The following is an 18,609-nucleotide window of genomic DNA, read 5'->3' as shown; positions in this document are numbered from 1 at the left end:
TGTCATCCTGTCACACACATTTTGACAGATTTGTCAACGACAGTGCTCTAATATAATACGTTAACCTATCGACCAATTACCTTATTTAGGAATAAGGCTATATAACATAAATGCAAAGCACTATTTTATGTAACGACACTAAGCTGTTTGTAGAGAAGTACCTTTGTAAAAAAAACGGTTTACAGTCCACTCAGTAAGTAAAATACAATAAAACTACAAGAATGTCATCTTAAGCACACATCTATGTAAACCATTTGAACAGCTAATAAGCAAGGGCTTTCATCCCTTCTTTTTATTTCACGATCAAATGTGACGATCGTATGGGTTTATTCTTCTCGTCCCACGTTTCTGAGTCGGACCCCGCGCGCACTATAAACTCACCTGTCCCTGAGCGCGCGTGGACGCGGCAACGGTTTGGGGCTTTCCCCAACAGTGACGTATGGGGATTTCCAGCCGGTCCAGTTTAATCGTTTTAAAGTGAAACCAAGCGAGTATAAACCCTGCGGCACACGGGGAGTGTTAAACAGAAGTGGATTTATCTCGCCGTCGTTCATCTGTATGTTTCACATCGCTTAAGAAGCCACCGGACAAACACCCGGAAATGACTAGCGCCTGACGCCGTCAGAGGAGTTTTAGACGCAGCCGCAACGAAAAGCAGCATTTCCACCATTCCTCCTGTCTGCCATGAAAATTATGAACGGACCTCTACATAACGGCACCGGCTCCACGAGAGGTAAGACACGCATTTCTTTTTCAGTTTAATCGCCGAGGCGCTCTGGTTCGACTTTAATGATCTAGGCCTCGAAATGCAGCATGCAAACACGGCGTTAGTGCGATAGTTACGGGGACTCGCAAGTTGTTTTTTCCTAGTATCGATAAAGATAAGCTCCCGCTAGGCCTACAAGTCATATCGGAGAAAATCACGAAACCGCACTTATAAACGGGTCAGTGCTGGAAGTTCAGAGAACGTCATTTTACGACAAAGATTTGCCCAAGTTATAAATCATATTTTTATGGTTCATAAAAAAAAATTCCTAGTGGAATGAAGATGTGTTTGGATATAGTATCATCAATAGCATCTCTGCAGTACTTTCAGTTTCACTTTATTGGCATATATGCTTGGATGTAATTAATCTGTGGTTCTTGTGTTCTTTACCCACAGAGCTCGAGCTTGGTGAGTATGCTCATCACAATATATATATATATATATATATATATATATATATATATATATGTATGTATATATATATATATATATATATATATATATATGTATGTATGTGTGAGTGTGTGTGTGTGTGTGTGGCTTGCAATATGGTTGTCATGTTCATGTTAGTTTTGATAACCCAAACTGTATTTACAGCCGATTTTGTTGTTGATTTCAGACATTATAAGTGAATTCCTTGTGGAAAACGCAGCGAAGGAGTTAAGGCTTCCAGGTCCTCCAGCTCCTCCTGTGGATTCCAACATGCAACCTCCTGCCACCCCACCTGTGGGCAGACACAGTGGTCCAGTGCTCATCTCTAGGGGAACCGGCCCCCAGGTGAGCAGCACTACCACTGTGTTCATCTGAAGTACTGTATTCAACTGTCCTTACAATGTCTTAATGATTGATGCTCAACGTCATATACTGCCAGTTAGGTTTTCCATACAGGGTCCAAGATTTTACATGTGTTTTCACAATAAGTTTAGAAGGTTATAAAATATTAGAAAAAAGTCTGAAATTCTGTTCCTCTACAAACTCTATCTATCTATCTATCTATCTATCTATCTATCTATCTATCTATCTATCTATCTATCTATCTATCTATCTATCTAATGTATGGTAAAAAAAAACAAACCAATATTATTATTTTCTGGCTGTATTGTTTTAGCCAACAATACAGTACATGTTGATGTATAACCTCATCTGTTAGGTTGTCATTTCAGCTAATTATTCTTCTGTTGTCTCACTCAAACACAGTAACACAGAACCTCATAAAATGAATGAATGCACAGCTTAGCTAAGTGGCTTGTAGGTAGCTAAGGGCAGCAGAGCTCCAGTGTACCAGAATGCTGCCACGGCTTTACTAGTGCAGCTGAACCGATCCCACTTCTTTAACCAATCCTGCTTTAGACTGAGGTTAGGCCCGCCTACCTTATCCACATACAGACACAGGAATATATTTTTAAAAAATGAAAATCTGTGGAAGTACATAAATAATAATACAATAAATTATGAATAAATAAATGTAGAAATGCTAAAATCGCCTAAATAAAACCTGATGTATGAAAATGTAGAAATAAATTAAAAACATTAATTTAATTATGCTTTTTTCATGACCAAATTATTTTTTTTTCATTTAACTTATTTTTAGATTTGTGCATTTATTTATTTATACTGAAATCATTTCATAGATAGATACTGATTTGAGTAACATTATTTGTCTCTGTCAGCATTGACTAGGACACTTTCTCTCTCTCTTTCTCTTTCTCTTTTTCTTTTCACCTGTTTTCTCAGGGTTTTACTCATTCATACCTTGGAGTCCATTATCTCCACACTACAATACTGATTATTTCATACTGATTCTTAAATATATTGAATCTTTGAAAAATGAGACATATTACCCAGCCCTACTTTCCACAGTTTTTATTATTTCAGTTTTATATTTTCATTAATCCTCTCCTATTTGGTTACTTTTGGTAACCAAATCTTTTATTAAGGCTTTATTGCAGTGTAATTAAAAACAAACAAAAACAGGAACTTAAAACCTTTGGTTAGCTCGAGGCTGCAGTCTGAGATGTGGTGGAGGGGTATAGAATGGAATGTTTGCAATCAAATATTATAACCTTACTTGCACACTTTCGTTTAGAGATGATTTTTTGACAAGACCGTTGGAAGCCAGAGCTGTAAGAAACCTGATGCATGGTTTCAGTCGGTGATCTCTGCCCTCTTGCGCGCCTCTCCGGGGACGTGCACGCCAAAGCCCCGCCCCTCTCCGCTCCCATTGGCTGACGGGTCTTTTGCGCTGGTTTCCTGTTTCTTCACCATGCTCCGCTTCTTTGTGCGGCCGTTCCGCGTCCTTCCTCATCAAGTCCGAGGCGCTCTCCGTCGCTCGCTGCTCTGCTGTTCTCTTAGCTGCCCGCTTATGAACGGCTACTGCTTTTCGTGTTGCTTGACTTTTCATCCTTCTCCGCTCCGATTTGTGACTTCACAGCGTTAGCCAAACAGGCCGTTAGCCAGCTGTTTATTTTCCTCTACCGCCCCTCCCCTTCTGTTTCCGTGTTTAGCCGTTTCTTAAGAACGTTATTTTGGGTGAAAACTAACCAATGATAACCTCTGTATGATTTGTTTTGTTTTGCTTATCGGAACTACAAGAATCCTGCTAAGTATGTCAGGGCCAAAATGATTGCTGTTGGCTATTAGACTAAGTTACCTAAGACACAGACTTGGAACCATGTCAGAAATAAATGTACTAGAGTAGTGTTTTTAATGCTGAGGAAAAAAAAATGCATCCAAGAGGGTTTTTGTTTTTAGTAAGTGAGAACAGCATTTTTGTTAAAGTGGTTTAGCCTAAATGGAGATTTAATGCAATGAGAATGCTAGGCTATCCCAGATTAAATACTAGTAGATATACAATATACAATGATATACAATAATTGTATGTATTTCGGATTTATGCTGCTTTGTCTTCATTTTAAATTGTTTTTGAAAATCCAGAAGTTATCCTGAACTTCTCTCTCTCTCTCTCTCTCCCCCTCTCTCTCTCTCTCTCCCTCTCTCTCTCTCTCTCTCTCTCTCTCTCTCTCTCTCTCTCTCTCTCTCTCTCTCTCTCTCTGTCTCTCTATCCCCCTCTCTCCCCCTACCACTCTCTCTCTCTCCCTCCCCAGCCTCCCAACGTATTTGGTGCAGTGCCCTCTGCTGGTGGCGGTATCATGTCGGCGGTGCCTCCCATACGCAGCTCCAAGGCCGCGGGGCAGCGGCGGGGCCTGGCGGGGTCAGGTCGGTGCCAGCGTCCTGAGCAGACAGCCATGGAACAGCTGGAGCAGCTCCTGGAGAAGCCAGAGCTGGTGGTGGTGGAGCAGCCCAAGGAGCGTGGCATGCGCTTCCGCTACGAGTGCGAGGGGCGCTCTGCTGGCAGCATCCTGGGAGCCTCCAGCACCGATGTCAGCAAGACCCTGCCTGCCATTGAGGTGGGTCCGGCCCAGACGGCGCCTTCCTGAGGGCCAGCTGTGTGGGGGTGCTGCCTTTGTGTGAACATGCACATGTGAGCGTTTGTGTAGGGAGGGTTATGTTTGTTTGGGTTTTTTTATTGTATTTATTGCTGTTTACTTATTTATATTATGTGGTCTGTGAGCCTGGAATTGTAACCTTAACTGTTTTTATTTCATATGTAAATTTACTAATTCAGGACAAATTGATTTTGATTCATGATCTGACTTTTTGATTCATGATCTGACTTTTAAAACTGAAGCAATTCAGTTTTATTAGCATTTGTTCTCCAGCTATAGAAACAGGCCATCTGTGAATTAGCTCTTCCTTATGACCACACCGGCCCCTTTGGTTCACGTCCACATACATGTGGGCCGCTTTGCTGTTTGAACAAGAACCTGCATTTGAATTTTACACAAGCAATAAAAGTGTAAGTGTTGTGGTCCTTTTGTAACCGTGTCTGGAATGTACCGGCTACCCCAAGTTAAAGAGGGGGCCGGGGAGGTCCCCTGTTATGGTTAGAGGGGTTGGTGTTGCTATGTGAGCACTGACCTGGGGTTCCAAAAATGAAAGTCACGAAAGGTGTGTTGTTGATGTGGTCTGAAAGAGGAAATTACCATTCACAGAGTAGACAGTTACATTTTCCACTTTGGTGGCATAAATACCCCTGTATGACTTTTAGGACCAGAGTATTATAGCATTCATTTGAAACAATCCTAGAAGAACTCATAAGCCTGTATCTTCGCTTTTGGTCGCAGCTCCAAGGGCCAATTGAGGGGATCAAAACGGTAACAGTTACAGTGTCTCTGGTGACCAAGGACATCCCTTATCGCCCACACCCACACTGCCTGGTTGGAAAAGACTGTTCTGATGGCATCTGTGTCATCTGTTTCAACCCCCACATGACACGCCGCCACAGGTATAAGAAACAGTTCACTATATTGTTGCTGAATTGCTACTTTTGGCAAGGTTCTATTGTTTTCTTTTCAAGTTCTGAACAGACTTTCTTTTAGATTTTTGCTGTCAAATTTTTATATCGAGGGTAGGTTTAATTTTTATCACTTTAGAATTTTTATATTGTTATAAAAAAATTCATCTTTGTACTGAGGTGCTTCCTGTCACCTGAATACCTTCAGTGGCTTTTGAGCTGTTATAAATGCTTATAGTACAGGGTTGAGAGGGACGTTTTGAGTCATGAGTGAAGTGTGTGTGCACTCGACATAACACTCCAGTATTTGTGGTTTAATTGGGAGAGGACTGAGAGACACAATGTAGTGTACTGGGTGGCTCTTTCTTCAAAGCAGACTTGAATTATTTGAACAGTTCCAAAGCAAAACTTGTTTTTTTTAGTTTTGTTAATTTAGGCATTCAGTGTGTTCGGAGGAAGGAATTGGACGCCTCACTGAAGAAAAGGAGGAATAAAAATATTGATCCATTCAACAGTAAGATGCAAACCATCTCATGCATCTTATTCTACTGTAAACTGTATTGTAACTACTGTAAAGTGTAGTGTAACTGTACTGTAAACTGTAGTGTAGTGTAAACTAGTGTAACTGCACTGTATACTGTAGTGTAGTGTAACTACTGTAAACTATAGTGTAGTGTAAACTGTAGTGTAACTACTGTAAACTGTAGGGTAGGTGTAACTACTGTAAACTGTAGTGTAACTGTACTGTAAAGTGTAGTGTAAACTGTAGTGTAACAAACCATTTCACTACGAGTTATACTGTGTATGAGTATGTATGTGACAAATAAACCAAACTTGAAACTGCACTGTATACTGTAGTGTAGTGTAAACTGTAGTGTAACTGTACTGTAAACTGTAGTGTAGTGTAACTAATGTAACTGTACTGTAAAGTGTAGTGTAAACTGTAGTGTAACTGCACTGTGTAGTGTAGTGTAAACTGTAGTGTAATTGTACTGTATACTGTAGTGTAGTGTAACTGTACTGTAAAGTCGTGTAGTGTAACTGTACTGTATACTGTAGTTTCAAGTTTATACTGTAGTGTAACTACTGTAGTGTAAAGTGTAGTGTAACTAGTGTAGTCTAACTAGTGCAACTGTAGTGTAGTGTAACTAGTTTATTGTAAACTAGTGTAGTGTAAACTGTAGGGTATTGTAACCATACATGCAGACTATGCAACTGCACTAGGAAGTCCGCCATGAAATTTAGTTCTGTGATACGTGTTTGTTCAGTCTGTCTGTCTCTCTCTCTGGGCAGCTGGTCACTCAAAGAGCATTGAAGACATGGACATGAATGTGGTGCGTCTGTGTTTCCAGTGCGAGCTGGAGAGAGATGATGGGGAAAAGGTCCACCTCAGCCCCCTCGTGTCCAACCCCATCTACGACAAGAGTAAGAACCCACCATGTCACTACACACATGTACTGCATAGGAACAGATATCAGCTCTAATACTAAGACGCTCGCTCTGCCTTTCTCTGTGTGTGTGAGCAGAAGCCACTACGACTGCAGAGCTGAAGATCAACAGGCTAAACGTTGTCCGCGGTCCCTGTACAGGAAAGACTGAGGTCTATATGCTCTGTGACAAGGTGCAAAAAGGTGAACACAACTTCCAAGCTCACAAACCAATATGTACTCCAGCACATGTACTCCTTTCACACTCACAAACATTTACTCCCACACCAGCAAACAAATGTACAGCTCACACATAGGAATTCCATGAAAGCCTGGGTCTCTGTATTGTCTCATTAATGATGTTACAATAAAATGTTCTTGTTATAAAATAATTACAGTACTGTATTTAAGATTAGGGAGGAACAGAATGTTTGTACTTGGATTACGTATTCAGAATACAAAAGTAGGTAATCTTTAAAGGAATAAGTCGTTTTAATTTTGTAGATTGTGAGTGTTTCAGTAATCTTTAACAAAAGCAACCATCCCATCCCCAACTGCAGCATTGTAGAACTGGCTTTTTTCTTGCTGAATTGCTTTACTTGCAAACACATGTACGTGTGTGTGTGTTTGATGCCACATATGGCGGCCTACCACAGACGACATCGAGATCATTTTCAGCCTCGACGACTGGGAGGCCAAGGCCGAGTTTGCACACACAGATGTCCACCGGCAGATCGCCATCGTGTTCAAGACGCCGCCATACCAGGAGCAGGACGTTTCCGGGGAGGTGGAGGTGAACGTCAGCCTTCGTCGCATTTCTGACCGCATGTACAGCGAGCCAGTGAGGTTCACCTACCTGCCACATAACCCAGGTGGGCACCTTCTCCACCTGGGCCCTGTTCCTGGTGGCACCTTTAACGTGGGCACTGTGAGTGTGGGCAAAGGCACTGTGTGAGGATTAAGAATGAAAACACTGTCCACAACCAGAGGGCTCACCTTTACAATCCATGGTTACGCCCAACCTTTAAATAACCACTTTCACTTTCAGAATATTTATTTCCATTCATGTCCCCAGTGTAGCTTTGGTTCACTTTCATTGACCGTTAATATGGTTTTGGTGGTGTAATACCGAGTAGTCTAGTTACTCAACTGCCTTTGAGTTAAATCTGAGTATGGAGGAGCATCTTATGAAAAAGACTTGAACCTGAAAGTGACTAAGATTACTTATTTATTATTTACTTAATTTTTTATTAGTGAGAGGCACTGGTCGTCATCTCCCTTCACTAGCGGCCCTTGAATTGCGGCTTTAAATATTCACAGTGAAAGCAAGGCTGGGGTGCCTACTGTTTCCCTGCCACAGCACTGTTTCCTTAACATTCATTAGTCACTTACCCATTTTTGTACACACATGCCTTTCTTTAATGGGTTTCTCTATCTGTGCTGTGTCTGGGGAAGCAGGTGGGGGGGTGTCCCCTGTCCTAGGCGAAGTTCTGTAGGCTGCCAGTAACAACACTGCATGTGTTTTCACAAAACAGTGTCTGAAATTAAGTAGCCAGGAGAAAAACCTCACAGGGGCCAACCAGGTGCTGAATGGCAATGTTTGACAGTTACGCAGTTAAGAGGAAGAAGCACAGGAACGTCATCCATGTGACATTTGAGCTTCGTAACCTGGCACTGAAAGTTTGTTTTTTCTCCTGTGATATTTGATTTGCAGATCCGTATGAAGTCAACCGTAAAAGGAAAATAAAATCAGACAAGTTCAGCGAGGAGTGCCTCACCCACCCAGGTAGGGGATTTCAGCGCATGAGCAAACTTGATTGTTTATTTGGTTTCCCAAACAGTCCTACTTAGGTTTCATTTTTCATTCTGCTCCAGACACGATGATCAACAAACCAGATCCGTCTCACCAGTTTGATCCATTCTGCTTCGCCCCTCTGGACTGTGGCATCCCATCAGCACCCCCTGCTCTCCAGGAGGAGAACAAGCTGCTTCAGACCCTAGATGAGATCCATTATGGGGAAGATGACCTCAAGCAAGAGGATGGCTGTGTCAGTTTGGACCCGGACACTATGGACAACATCCTCTTCAGCATTACCGAGTGTCTGGGTGCCCAGAACTTCCTCCAGCTTTTGAACAGCCAGGATCCCAACTCAAATATTTTGGTAGAGGGTACAGACGCCAACCTGAACATCCCAGAGGTGGGCCAGCCTCCGCTGAACCTGGCCTCCTTCACTGATGCACACTTCAGCCAGATGGTGAGCCAGGGCTCCGGCTCAGACCGTGAGACCCTGCCCCACGACTTGCAGGGCATATACATAAGTCAGGTTAAGATGGAAAACGATGAAGACTCTTGAAGGCTTCCACAGACACCCAGAAGAGTACCAGACCTTGTTTTTCAGTGGTGGAAATCAGGACTGTGGGGGGACCCTACCAGAACTGCAGGATATGAACACAGACGCATGCATGCATGCATGCATGTTTAAGTCTACACTAGATGCCCCATGTAAACCCTGAAGACTTCCAAAAAGAACATGGAATGAATGAAATCCCATTTGGATGAACCACTTTGTCCTCCGGAGTGCCATGGTATGTGCGTGTAGGTGTGTATGAGTGCTTTCTCCTCTGGCCATGCCGTTTGTCCAGGTTTTGGAAGTGTACCAGCAGATCTGGTCAGCATTAGCTCAGTGTTGGTCAGTAGCAGGCAGGACTTGTGTGATGTGCCGTCTACACCCCTGAGGACCTGGCAGCAGCTTGTACCCGTTAGGCATTCATGCACTAAGGAAAGGCAACCGACGGACCATGCCGGAAAACTCCTTCTGGACTTATGAAACAGGACACAGGACTGATTTGCAAACTGTATAGGCTTCGAAGCATTGACCCATATAGTGATGTATTCTGTGTGTGCAATGAACAGCAGTTGCTTCTCATAGAATTTGCTTTAGATTAACTTTTCCATCAGAACAGCTTTGCCACATAAGAATAAGTGATGGCATTAATTAATATGCATTGTTTTTAAAGAATTAATATTTTAGGACTTAATTATATACTTTAACCACCTGTGAAGTAAATACCAGGCCTTTTCAAGTTCCGTCTCAGGTCTGAAGTGTATATTTTGTAAACGCATATTGAGAATGTTTAGAATGTGACAGATGAGCAACCATGTAGTGTGAATTCTTAACTGGCTCCTATAGTACCCACCTCCATCTGTAACGCTGCTTCTAGAGAATGCATAGTGGGCTTAAAAGAAACCACTTTTCTTCTTGGGGGAAAAAAATTTAAGGATATGCTTACATGTGTCTTCTATTAAAAGCTTGGTTTGTTGCTCCATTTAATTTGAATTTTACACATTGCAGAATGAGGAAAATACCACGTGTTGCACAATAGATTTCATTACGCTCCAGCTATAGACATGCTTGGTCAAAAGGCTTTGATATTTCCATTGCGTAAGCACTGAATCAGTTTTTTTTTCCTCAGTTTTCAGCCCTGGTTTTCTCCCTTTCCCACCCACAGATTCTACCACCATAAGACAGAAGAAAATGATCTCATCTTTGTGCTTAATTTAGACAGTGTGGCTCTACTGGTCGTGATGTGGAGGCTATCCACACACATTCCACCAGCCCTTTGCCAACCAGCCAGTTATACCAGTTACTACAGATGACATTTCTTTTAAACTTGAGTTTAATCATATTTATTTTTCTCTTAAAAAAAAAAGTTTTTTAATTGTTTGTTTTAGATTGTGGTTTATATATAGATAGAGATCAGGAATTTTTTTATTTGCCAAGCACTTAATGGTCAATTCAAACACAATTATGTCAATAAGAGGATTCCTACACATTTTAATTCTTTATAAATATTACATGACCCATGTATGGATAAAGTCACAGTGAAACATTAGCTATGGGTACAAGGTTCAGCGCGCTTCCGCCTCTATTAGGATTGGTGGACAGGAATTGTTGCAGCAATTCAACCATGCCTTTGTCTAGTTCGGAGGTGAAACTTGGCCTAAAGCCAGTGGGAAACTCCACCATTGGTTAACTTCAGTTTAAACTGTGGCAAGCATACAGCATTTGGTATTCCAACAGGGCAGATTCTGATGATCATTTCTCTGTTCATATCAGTGTGAAAATAAAGAATATGCTAGTATCTTTACTTCACAGAAAAGCTGCTTGAATTTAATTAATCCATTTTGTCAGTAATTGTGAGCTCTGCATTCGTCACCTCCATGTAACAGACCAGTTGTTACTTATTTACTGAAGACTGGATTTAATCAAGAGAATTTTAATAGATTTTAATAGAATAATTAATAGAATAGAATAAAAGTAGTGGCAAATCACCAGAAATCATGATAGTAGAGAACACTATGCTCCCTGTACCTCAGGAGACAGAGCTTGGAATGATGTCCCACTTACATTTAGTGTTTGAGTGACACATTTGGTAAACAAACGTGGAACCCTTTATTGTGCTTGCCTAGAACTTCTGAACAATATAATTTACATATTTGGCATTTAGCTGATGCTTTTATCCAAAGCGAATTATGACAGAACAAAACTTGAGTAACTGAGGGTTAAGGGTCTTGCTCAGTGGCCCCAACAGTGGCAACTTGGCAGAGGTGGGACTTGGAACTGGCAACCTTCTGATTACCGAGAGATTAGCTGAACATATCTGTGTGTGACTGACAATGAGAAAAACAAAAGGGCTAGAAAACTATAATACAACTTTTTCTTCTGTTGATGCATTTGGTAACCATTGTGGATTCTAAAGTTGGTAAGGCTCTCCCAGCTTCCAAAGTAGGAAATCCAACTTTTTGGATTTCCTACTTTTTGAAAATTCTGACTGGGAATTCAGAATTTCCAATTTCCCAGTTCAAATGGAACATACCATAACATGCAGAAAATGCCAGTGGCAATAGATGTGGGAGTCTCAAGTGATGGAAATGTCCAAAATACCAGGGACCCATGGTTGTCCCAATGGTGACAGCGGCACTTGGGGCTGTGAGCCCTATGCTGGGAGGAGTGGCTCCAACAGATCCCAGGAATGACACCAATCCCAGTCTGGAAGAGTGCAATCCTAGGAAAATCCAGTGAAAATACTGCACCCTCCAACTCACAGGCCTCTGGTAGAAGGCCTGAGTGTAAGTGGGGAAAAAAGAGACATGACCACCCACTGGAAGGGTGAGATGAATATGTTTGTTAGGTTTAGCACAGGCTTGCTAAGACAGCAGCTTCACTTGCTGTGAAGCCATACATATGAACCGCTGCCATCTGCTGGTGGTCAGGGACATTGTAAACTAGCCAACAAAGTACTTGATCAGTCATGATCTCTACGAATAAAACAGCCGCAAAATATTGAGTGCAAACCTTAAACCTGTGAAGGATTTTATTGTTTGTGTGGAAATCATTAGATATTTACAGGTCATCCCATACATTGTAAGTGCATTTCTGTACAAACAAGCTGAAATTCTGCTCTGAGCCATCAGTCCTTCTTCACAAGCTGAGGCTCAGTCAGTTTCTGGATGGCCAGCTCTCTCACCAGGCTGTCCACGCATCTCTGGTACAGGGGCTCAGGATCCTGCATCAACAAACAGGTTAAATGAGGGAAATCATTACCAAAAACCTCCACTGGATGGGATGCACCTCAAACTGTACTCAGCACAGGAGACACCTGGAGATTTGCCCTCTGTGGATTTATTCTGATTTTCTGGACTTGGTTATTAGTGTTGGGGAGGTGAATGAACTGACTGGACAGATAATTGTCACAGCTTGCAAGGAACAGAGACATTATGTTCAAGTGGCCAGTGTATCTCAGTAGACATGAGCACTGAAGCCCTTGTGCTTGGTATCGTGTCCGACTGCGTGTGCGCGTCCATCACCTTACGCTCCAGCAGTCTCTGTTTCTCCACTGCCTCCTCTAGGCTCAGCCCCATCCACTCTGCCTCCTCCTCTGGGATCTCAAACTGCTGGCTCACCACAACACAGAAGCCCAAAGAGGTCAGCCACACCCACAGGACAGTGGTTCGTGTCCATTCATATTACACGCCAAAACCCATTCTTATTTTAAATCAATAAACCAATGACGAAGCTTCACAGTGACCATAGACTGTATGTACTTTGTACTTATTGTAAATCTTCTCCCTTCGAGCGGGATCATCGGGATGGAGCTGCAAGTCTTTCCGCGCTAACCGGAGAAGCATGGCTTGCTTGAGTTCCATCCCAAATTTAGAGTTCAAGTCCTGCTTTGGAGTCTGAGCCCCAAACACACACAACATGCAGAAAAATTAGTTTAGCAAGCAAGCAAGCAAGCAGAACATGACTTTACACTCGCTGCCCTGAGACACCTCTGGTGCATTCTGATCAGACTGTTTCATGATCTGTACCTGTCAGAGCATTAATGCCAGAAAACAGTCATTACCTTGAGAATATAGAAGTCAAAGCCATAAGCGGCATCGATAAGATCCAGCGCACGAGCTGTGACTGTGACGCTGAACTTTTGGTCAAGGATTTCACTGTACAGCTCTCTCTTGAAAAGCTGAGGCTTCCAAGTCTTCTTTACCCTTGTAGACATCTTTAGACCAACAGAAATTAGGAGCATGTACCGATTTTTAGGGAACTGCACACAACTGGACATTCTGAATACACACTGGCTAACTTTTCCACAATGCGGTTTGGTATTTTCACTCATTTAGCACAATGGAATTCAACTAATTCTATAAATGTTTGTGAAACAAAAAAATCAGTTAGAACAGAGAAACAACAAATGATGTGCTATGCTGTGGCAGTCCAAGACTTAAGCGTTTCAATCTTCCTATTCAAGCTCAACCCTGTAAGTCCGTTGCCTTCGCAGTAACCCACCTTATCATTATTGGCGTATCTGTATCCGCGTATCCACCCTTCCCCTCCCCAGAGTCCATCCTGCGACTCCGGCGGATAGTACACTGGAATAGGAATGTCCTGAACCCGCTCTCGGTGGCCCGTTTTGGGGTTAGCCCTGTATTTCACGCCCAGAGGTTTCCAGTGCACGGGCGTCGGAGGGGGCGTGTTCTGCAAGGCTTTGAGGTAGTGCTGAGGCAGACGTGCGAAGATGCCTTTTTTTAACTTCAGGGCGTCCCAAAGTCGTGGCGGGTACTTGTGTAAAGGCATCCTGTTTTTTGAGCTGGTGGACGCAAGATATTGACAAAGAAACTATTTAGCTTGGTGGCTAAGAAGGTATATAGCTAAACGGTGCTGTTCAAACTATAATAATGGAAACGCACATAACAGTGTCTGTCCAAACCACACATCTTAGACTTAGGTTTCTTCTTGTCATATTCTTAGCTAGATAATAGCGTATTACTCATGTAAACAATCCTTGACGGCCAGGCTGATCGTGGCTAGCCAATGAGATAGCTCGCGTTAACGAGTGAAGCTAGCTTGCTCATTTTGAAGAAATTATGCAATGTATCTACCAACGATTATGTTCTTTAATAAACGTACCTGATTAAACGTAACCGACGTTTTAATGTTGGCTGAGCTAACGTTAACTAGTCAGCTACATAAACCATTTCCATCAGGTAGCTAACCTAGCTATCTTAGCTAGCTCTGAGGACTCCGATTATCTTGCAACACACGTGTCACTCAAGGACACTCTCCGCCATGTCCGGTGACGTAGGCGAAGACGCGCTCCGCTGATTCGCTCTGGAAACTGTTAAAGCGGTGATTGATTCATTTTCTCTGCTCATCCGGTGGGGGAAGTCACACCCATCTTTAATAAACACTTGCAGCTGGATCTCGAGTACAGTTTATGATATTCATTTTGTGTCAAAATAGAGAAGCAAAGATAATTGTTTTACACGGGAATTTGCACGCACAGCTAATTAACTCGAATGCATTTATCAACGCTGAATGCGCACGTTTACTCAACAAAACACTTTCATGCAGAAGCTGAAAACCTGCTCACCATGTAATTTCCACCGCTTGGGTTCCATTCAGAACTTGAAAACTTACTTCATAGCGCTCTCCATTTCGGAACTGTCCTCGTCAGCTATATTTTCCAAACCTCTCTCAAGTGTCATGTCTGTTCGATGTAAAACACTGGAATGTTTGTGTTAAAACTCTAGCCTATCAGATATTTCTAGAAGATATTTCATGACATATTATTAAGAGTCTTTATTTCAAGATTGCTTCTATGGTATTAGGTGTAGCGTGGTTGTAACCTTTCTGATACCATATGAACAAACTAAAAATATAAATTGTTATCAGTAACATTCTGTCACAAAGAATGTTATTGGTGTAACTAAAGTGGCTATTTATGTAATTAAAAGTAATTTTAGCCGATTCGTTTTCTTAGTGCATGTTAATCAGCGAAATAACAACTACTTATCTAATTTCAAATTATAGTTTCACGTTATTTTTTATTATCTATAATTATTTTCTTGGCTAACATCATTTCCTTTGCAAAAGTTGACAGTGAACATTTAGATTGTCTTATCATAGCACAAATAGGTAACTCTAATCAATGCATCTAATGTTACACCAGTCAGTCACAACATTAATACCACTCCAAGATGTGTGAATAACCTTGATTATTTCATGACAGTGATGCACGTCAAGGTCAGGGATATATTAAATATTTACATTTATCTGACACTTTTTTCCAAAGAACCTTACAATTATGACAAAACAATTGGAGGGTTAAGGGTCTTGCTCAGGGGCAACAGTGAGGGTTGAACTGGTAACATTTCAATTACTGGGGAAGTACTTTGACCACTGAACTACCACTGCTCAACAGATGTTGGTTTTTTAAGTTTCTTTAATACTGTGTTTAGTTTCTAAAATAAAGAAAATCTTAAAGACAAAGCTATGCAGTGTGTGAGAAACACAACGATAGATGACTGAATGATTCAAAGGATACCAGACAAAATTTTGCCTAGGGTAACCCACGGGTCAAGGCTCGCTCTGACTGTTTTACACATATCTATCTCATAACATTCATGGTCTGTACTTCTGCCCTGGCAGTGTAAACACACCCTTTTAATGAAGGTCTAGAGTATTCAATGCCAGATGGTAGTTATATAATGTTGCAGTATGAGGTCTCTATTTGTCTGTCTCTCTCACTATACTAGAGCTATATATGGATGAAATATAGTACTTAGTATTTTGTTTTGTGGTAAGTTTTACTTATTTTACTCATAATTCAAACCAATGCTTCAACTGCGTTACATGGGCATGGTGTCCAAAAATCATTTGTGTGGGAAGAAGCAGCTTGGAGGCAGCAGTGAGTATAGTCATCTCCAGTTTTAATGGAGATGACTTTGGCATGCTAATGTTCGAAGAGGTTGTGGCTTCAGACCACAGCGGGGGAGATATGCTCAGATGAAATATGCTCAGGTGAGATATGCTCAGGTGAGATATGCTCAGGTGAGATATGCTCAGATGAAATATGCTCAGATGAAATATGCTCAGGTGAGATATGCTCAGGTGAGATATGCTCAGGTGAGATATGCGCAGGTGAGATATGCTCAGATGAAATATGCTCAGGTGAGATATGCTCAGGTGAGATATGCTCAGGTGAGATATGCTCAGAATCCTCTTGTTAAAAGCTGATGCTGCGCCAATGGCAAAACACAGGAGCAAGAGTCTGAGCATAGTTAAAAAAAAACATCAGCAGGAAATGGACGAGGGACAACTGGGATGTAATCAGGCATGGCTAACTAGGCTGTATATAGGACAAACAGACAGCAATCTAGTGTGGTTTTACTGTGTGTGTGTGTGTGTGTGTGTGTGTGTGTGTGTGTGTGTGTGTGTGTGTGTGTGTGTGTGTGTGTGTGTGTGTTTGTGCATGCATGTCATTCTTTTCAATTACAGACATCATATTTTAATCATCACCCACCCCCTCCCCTTCCATATATGTTATATTAAAAATGATTAATCTAACAGAGGGTCCTCAAAATTGTTTTACATTTATGGCATTTAGCTGACACTTTTATCCAAAGTGACTTTTAACTTACAATTATAACTGAATATAACTTGAGCAACTGAGGGTTAAGGGTCTTGCTCAGGGACCCAATGGTGGCAGTGGTGGGGCTTGAACTGTCAACCTTCTGATTACAAGATAAATCCCTTAACCACTGGCTTTATTGACTTTTTTTTTTTACAATTCTTTAATTGAGAAAAACATCAAATGATTAAATAAATATAAAAGTTTGACTTTCATATGAATACATACTACCCCAGTCTTTAATCTCCGCTCCACTCCCCCGGTTACTCTGGCACATATTGTGTCCCCACACGTGTACAGTCTCAGGTCTGTCTCTCTCTCACTCACCCACTCACACACACCCCTCCCATTGGTTGAATCTCTCAGAAAGACACACCTCCTTTCAACTATGGTTCAGTCAAAATCTCCTACACTTTAATCTCCTACACTACACTTACACACCCTTTTTTGCATTTACTGCAATTTACAAACGTTTGGTAAAGAAATCAACTAAAGCCATCGCTGCTGCCGCCTCTGTTCTCTAATCTCTAACGTGTTGCTCCAGTCTCTGCCTCTGTACTGCAAGCACACATTTGCCTATTTGGAGGAAAAAAGAGAGACAGAGATTCAACAAGAAAAGGAAGGATAAAACACGATTAGAAATGATACAAGCATTTCTAAATATGCATCAAATCAAATTATGACCTGTGCTTGGTGCTGGAGAAGAAATCAGAAGGTCGCTGGTTCAAGCCCCACTGCTGCCAAGTTACCAGTGTTGGGCCCCTGAGCAAGACCCTCAAGTTGTACTCAGTCATAAGTGTAAGTTGTTTTAAATTGTTGCTGGGTTTTTTTAAGCGTCACTTTTTTTAAAAAAATGTAATGCCTGTCACACATGTCTGTGTGGTCATCCGTATGCATATTTACCCTGAGAGAATATGACAGTATTTGGGCCTTGGACCTGTGCAGCAGTATAGCTTTCAAACACGTTTCAGACGGACACATTTAGCGTGGCTATCTTCTGCATTTTCCCCACACTACCTGCTTATTTCTGCTTAGACAAGGCGCGAGGTTTTACATTAAAACGAGCAACTGTTTTCACAGTGTCGTTTTCACGTAGAATTCTTCATGAATAGAGAGCCGGAGCTGTCCTCTGTATTCCGTGGTTGCTATTGGGCCATAAAGAGCCATTTTCTTTGAGTGACAGTCGTTCACACCTCTGAGAAACTAGGTGTTGGGGGAAGGGGTTCAAAAGTGTCGTTCCCTCAGCTGAAAACGTCCACCGCCACAGAGGGAGACGCAGCACAGGAGACCTCTGGTGCGCCCAGACAGGTAAGCAGTAGCGCACACGCTCTTGGGCGAAACGGATCCATTCACGGATAGTTTTAGTGGATCGTTTGATCGCCAATACTTTTGACCATCACGGAGAGGCTTTTGACCAAAGGAAGAGGCTTACTTTAGCTGAAGTTTATGTGGAGGTGTTTGGGTGCAGTGCTGCGATGGAAGCTGAGAGTGGCGGTTCAGTGGCTTCTAGCATGGACTACGAGCAAAAGGAAGCATTTGTGATGGAAACGATGTCATGCTGGAAATGTCGTAAGTCTAAATGAACGTGCATAAGAGAGCGCATACTATTTATTTCAAGTATCGCAGTATTTCCCCAGCATAACCTTTAGCTTATTTGAGCCTTTTTGTAATTGAGATAATAAAAGTTAAGATGATTTTGTCTTTTAGTAAGTTGTCGAACATTGTTGCGATCTACTAGCAAAGCAAACAAAAATATATTTTCGTGCATTTGGAGAGGTTTGGGGCATTTTGGAGAGATCTAGTACACCTAGTGGAAGATACTGTGTGGCACAGTGGTGAATGGACATCGACCTTCCAAATCTAGTTAGCTGGCTGGCTAACACAATTTTCTTTACACGACAGCTCCTATTTGTGCTTTGATTGATTTGTACGAAACAGCTCTTTCGTAATTTAAATGTTTTATATGCGTTTTCTCGACATTCAAACTGAACACTACCGCTGCCCCCCAGTGGCCACAACCTTATATTAGAAAATCTGGGGTTAGCTACAGTGTGTGACGGCCTAGTTTATTTACCCGGAGGTTCGTATTA

At 41.9% G+C, this 18,609-nt stretch overlaps 2 protein-coding genes across 5 annotated transcripts; one reads left to right on the top strand and one right to left on the bottom strand.

The window, feature by feature from the left end:
• Nucleotides 1–419: 419 nt before the first annotated feature.
• Nucleotides 420–10,696, top strand: relb (v-rel avian reticuloendotheliosis viral oncogene homolog B). Of its 3 annotated transcripts, XM_027032380.2 has the most exons (11): nucleotides 420–733; nucleotides 1,163–1,174; nucleotides 1,386–1,543; nucleotides 3,871–4,173; nucleotides 4,951–5,111; nucleotides 5,543–5,634; nucleotides 6,414–6,545; nucleotides 6,647–6,751; nucleotides 7,204–7,419; nucleotides 8,262–8,333; nucleotides 8,423–10,696. In XM_027032380.2, exons 1-11 carry the CDS (start codon nucleotides 685–687, stop codon nucleotides 8,899–8,901), a joined length of 1,779 nt encoding a protein of 592 aa, XP_026888181.2. In that variant the 5' UTR covers nucleotides 420–684; the 3' UTR covers nucleotides 8,902–10,696. The 3 variants fall into 3 exon arrangements, with proteins under 3 accessions (XP_026888181.2, XP_026888183.1, XP_026888182.2); XM_027032382.2 differs by lacking the exons at nucleotides 420–733; nucleotides 1,163–1,174; nucleotides 1,386–1,543 and adding an exon at nucleotides 3,025–3,369; XM_027032381.2 differs by lacking the exons at nucleotides 420–733; nucleotides 1,163–1,174; nucleotides 1,386–1,543 and adding an exon at nucleotides 3,025–3,516.
• A 1,196-nt stretch (nucleotides 10,697–11,892) lies between these two features.
• Nucleotides 11,893–14,181, bottom strand: mrpl28 (mitochondrial ribosomal protein L28). 2 transcript variants are annotated; one of them, XM_027032375.2, is made up of 6 exons: nucleotides 14,017–14,180; nucleotides 13,396–13,696; nucleotides 12,956–13,108; nucleotides 12,654–12,788; nucleotides 12,417–12,503; nucleotides 11,893–12,115 (listed from the first exon to the last, which is right to left on the bottom strand). In XM_027032375.2, the coding sequence occupies exons 2-6, from the start codon at nucleotides 13,681–13,683 to the stop codon at nucleotides 12,020–12,022; spliced, it is 759 nt and encodes a 252-aa protein (XP_026888176.1). In that variant the 5' UTR covers nucleotides 13,684–13,696; nucleotides 14,017–14,180; the 3' UTR covers nucleotides 11,893–12,019. The 2 variants fall into 2 exon arrangements, with proteins under 2 accessions (XP_026888176.1, XP_026888178.1); XM_027032377.2 differs by lacking the exon at nucleotides 12,654–12,788 and having other exon boundaries at nucleotides 14,017–14,181.
• Nucleotides 14,182–18,609: the final 4,428 nt, after the last annotated feature.

This window comes from Electrophorus electricus, chromosome 15 (assembly GCF_013358815.1).
Source record: "Electrophorus electricus isolate fEleEle1 chromosome 15, fEleEle1.pri, whole genome shotgun sequence".
NCBI lineage: Eukaryota > Metazoa > Chordata > Actinopteri > Gymnotiformes > Gymnotidae > Electrophorus > Electrophorus electricus.
Note: the sequence above shows the minus strand (reverse complement) of the source record. Positions and strands in the feature narration are given on the sequence as shown.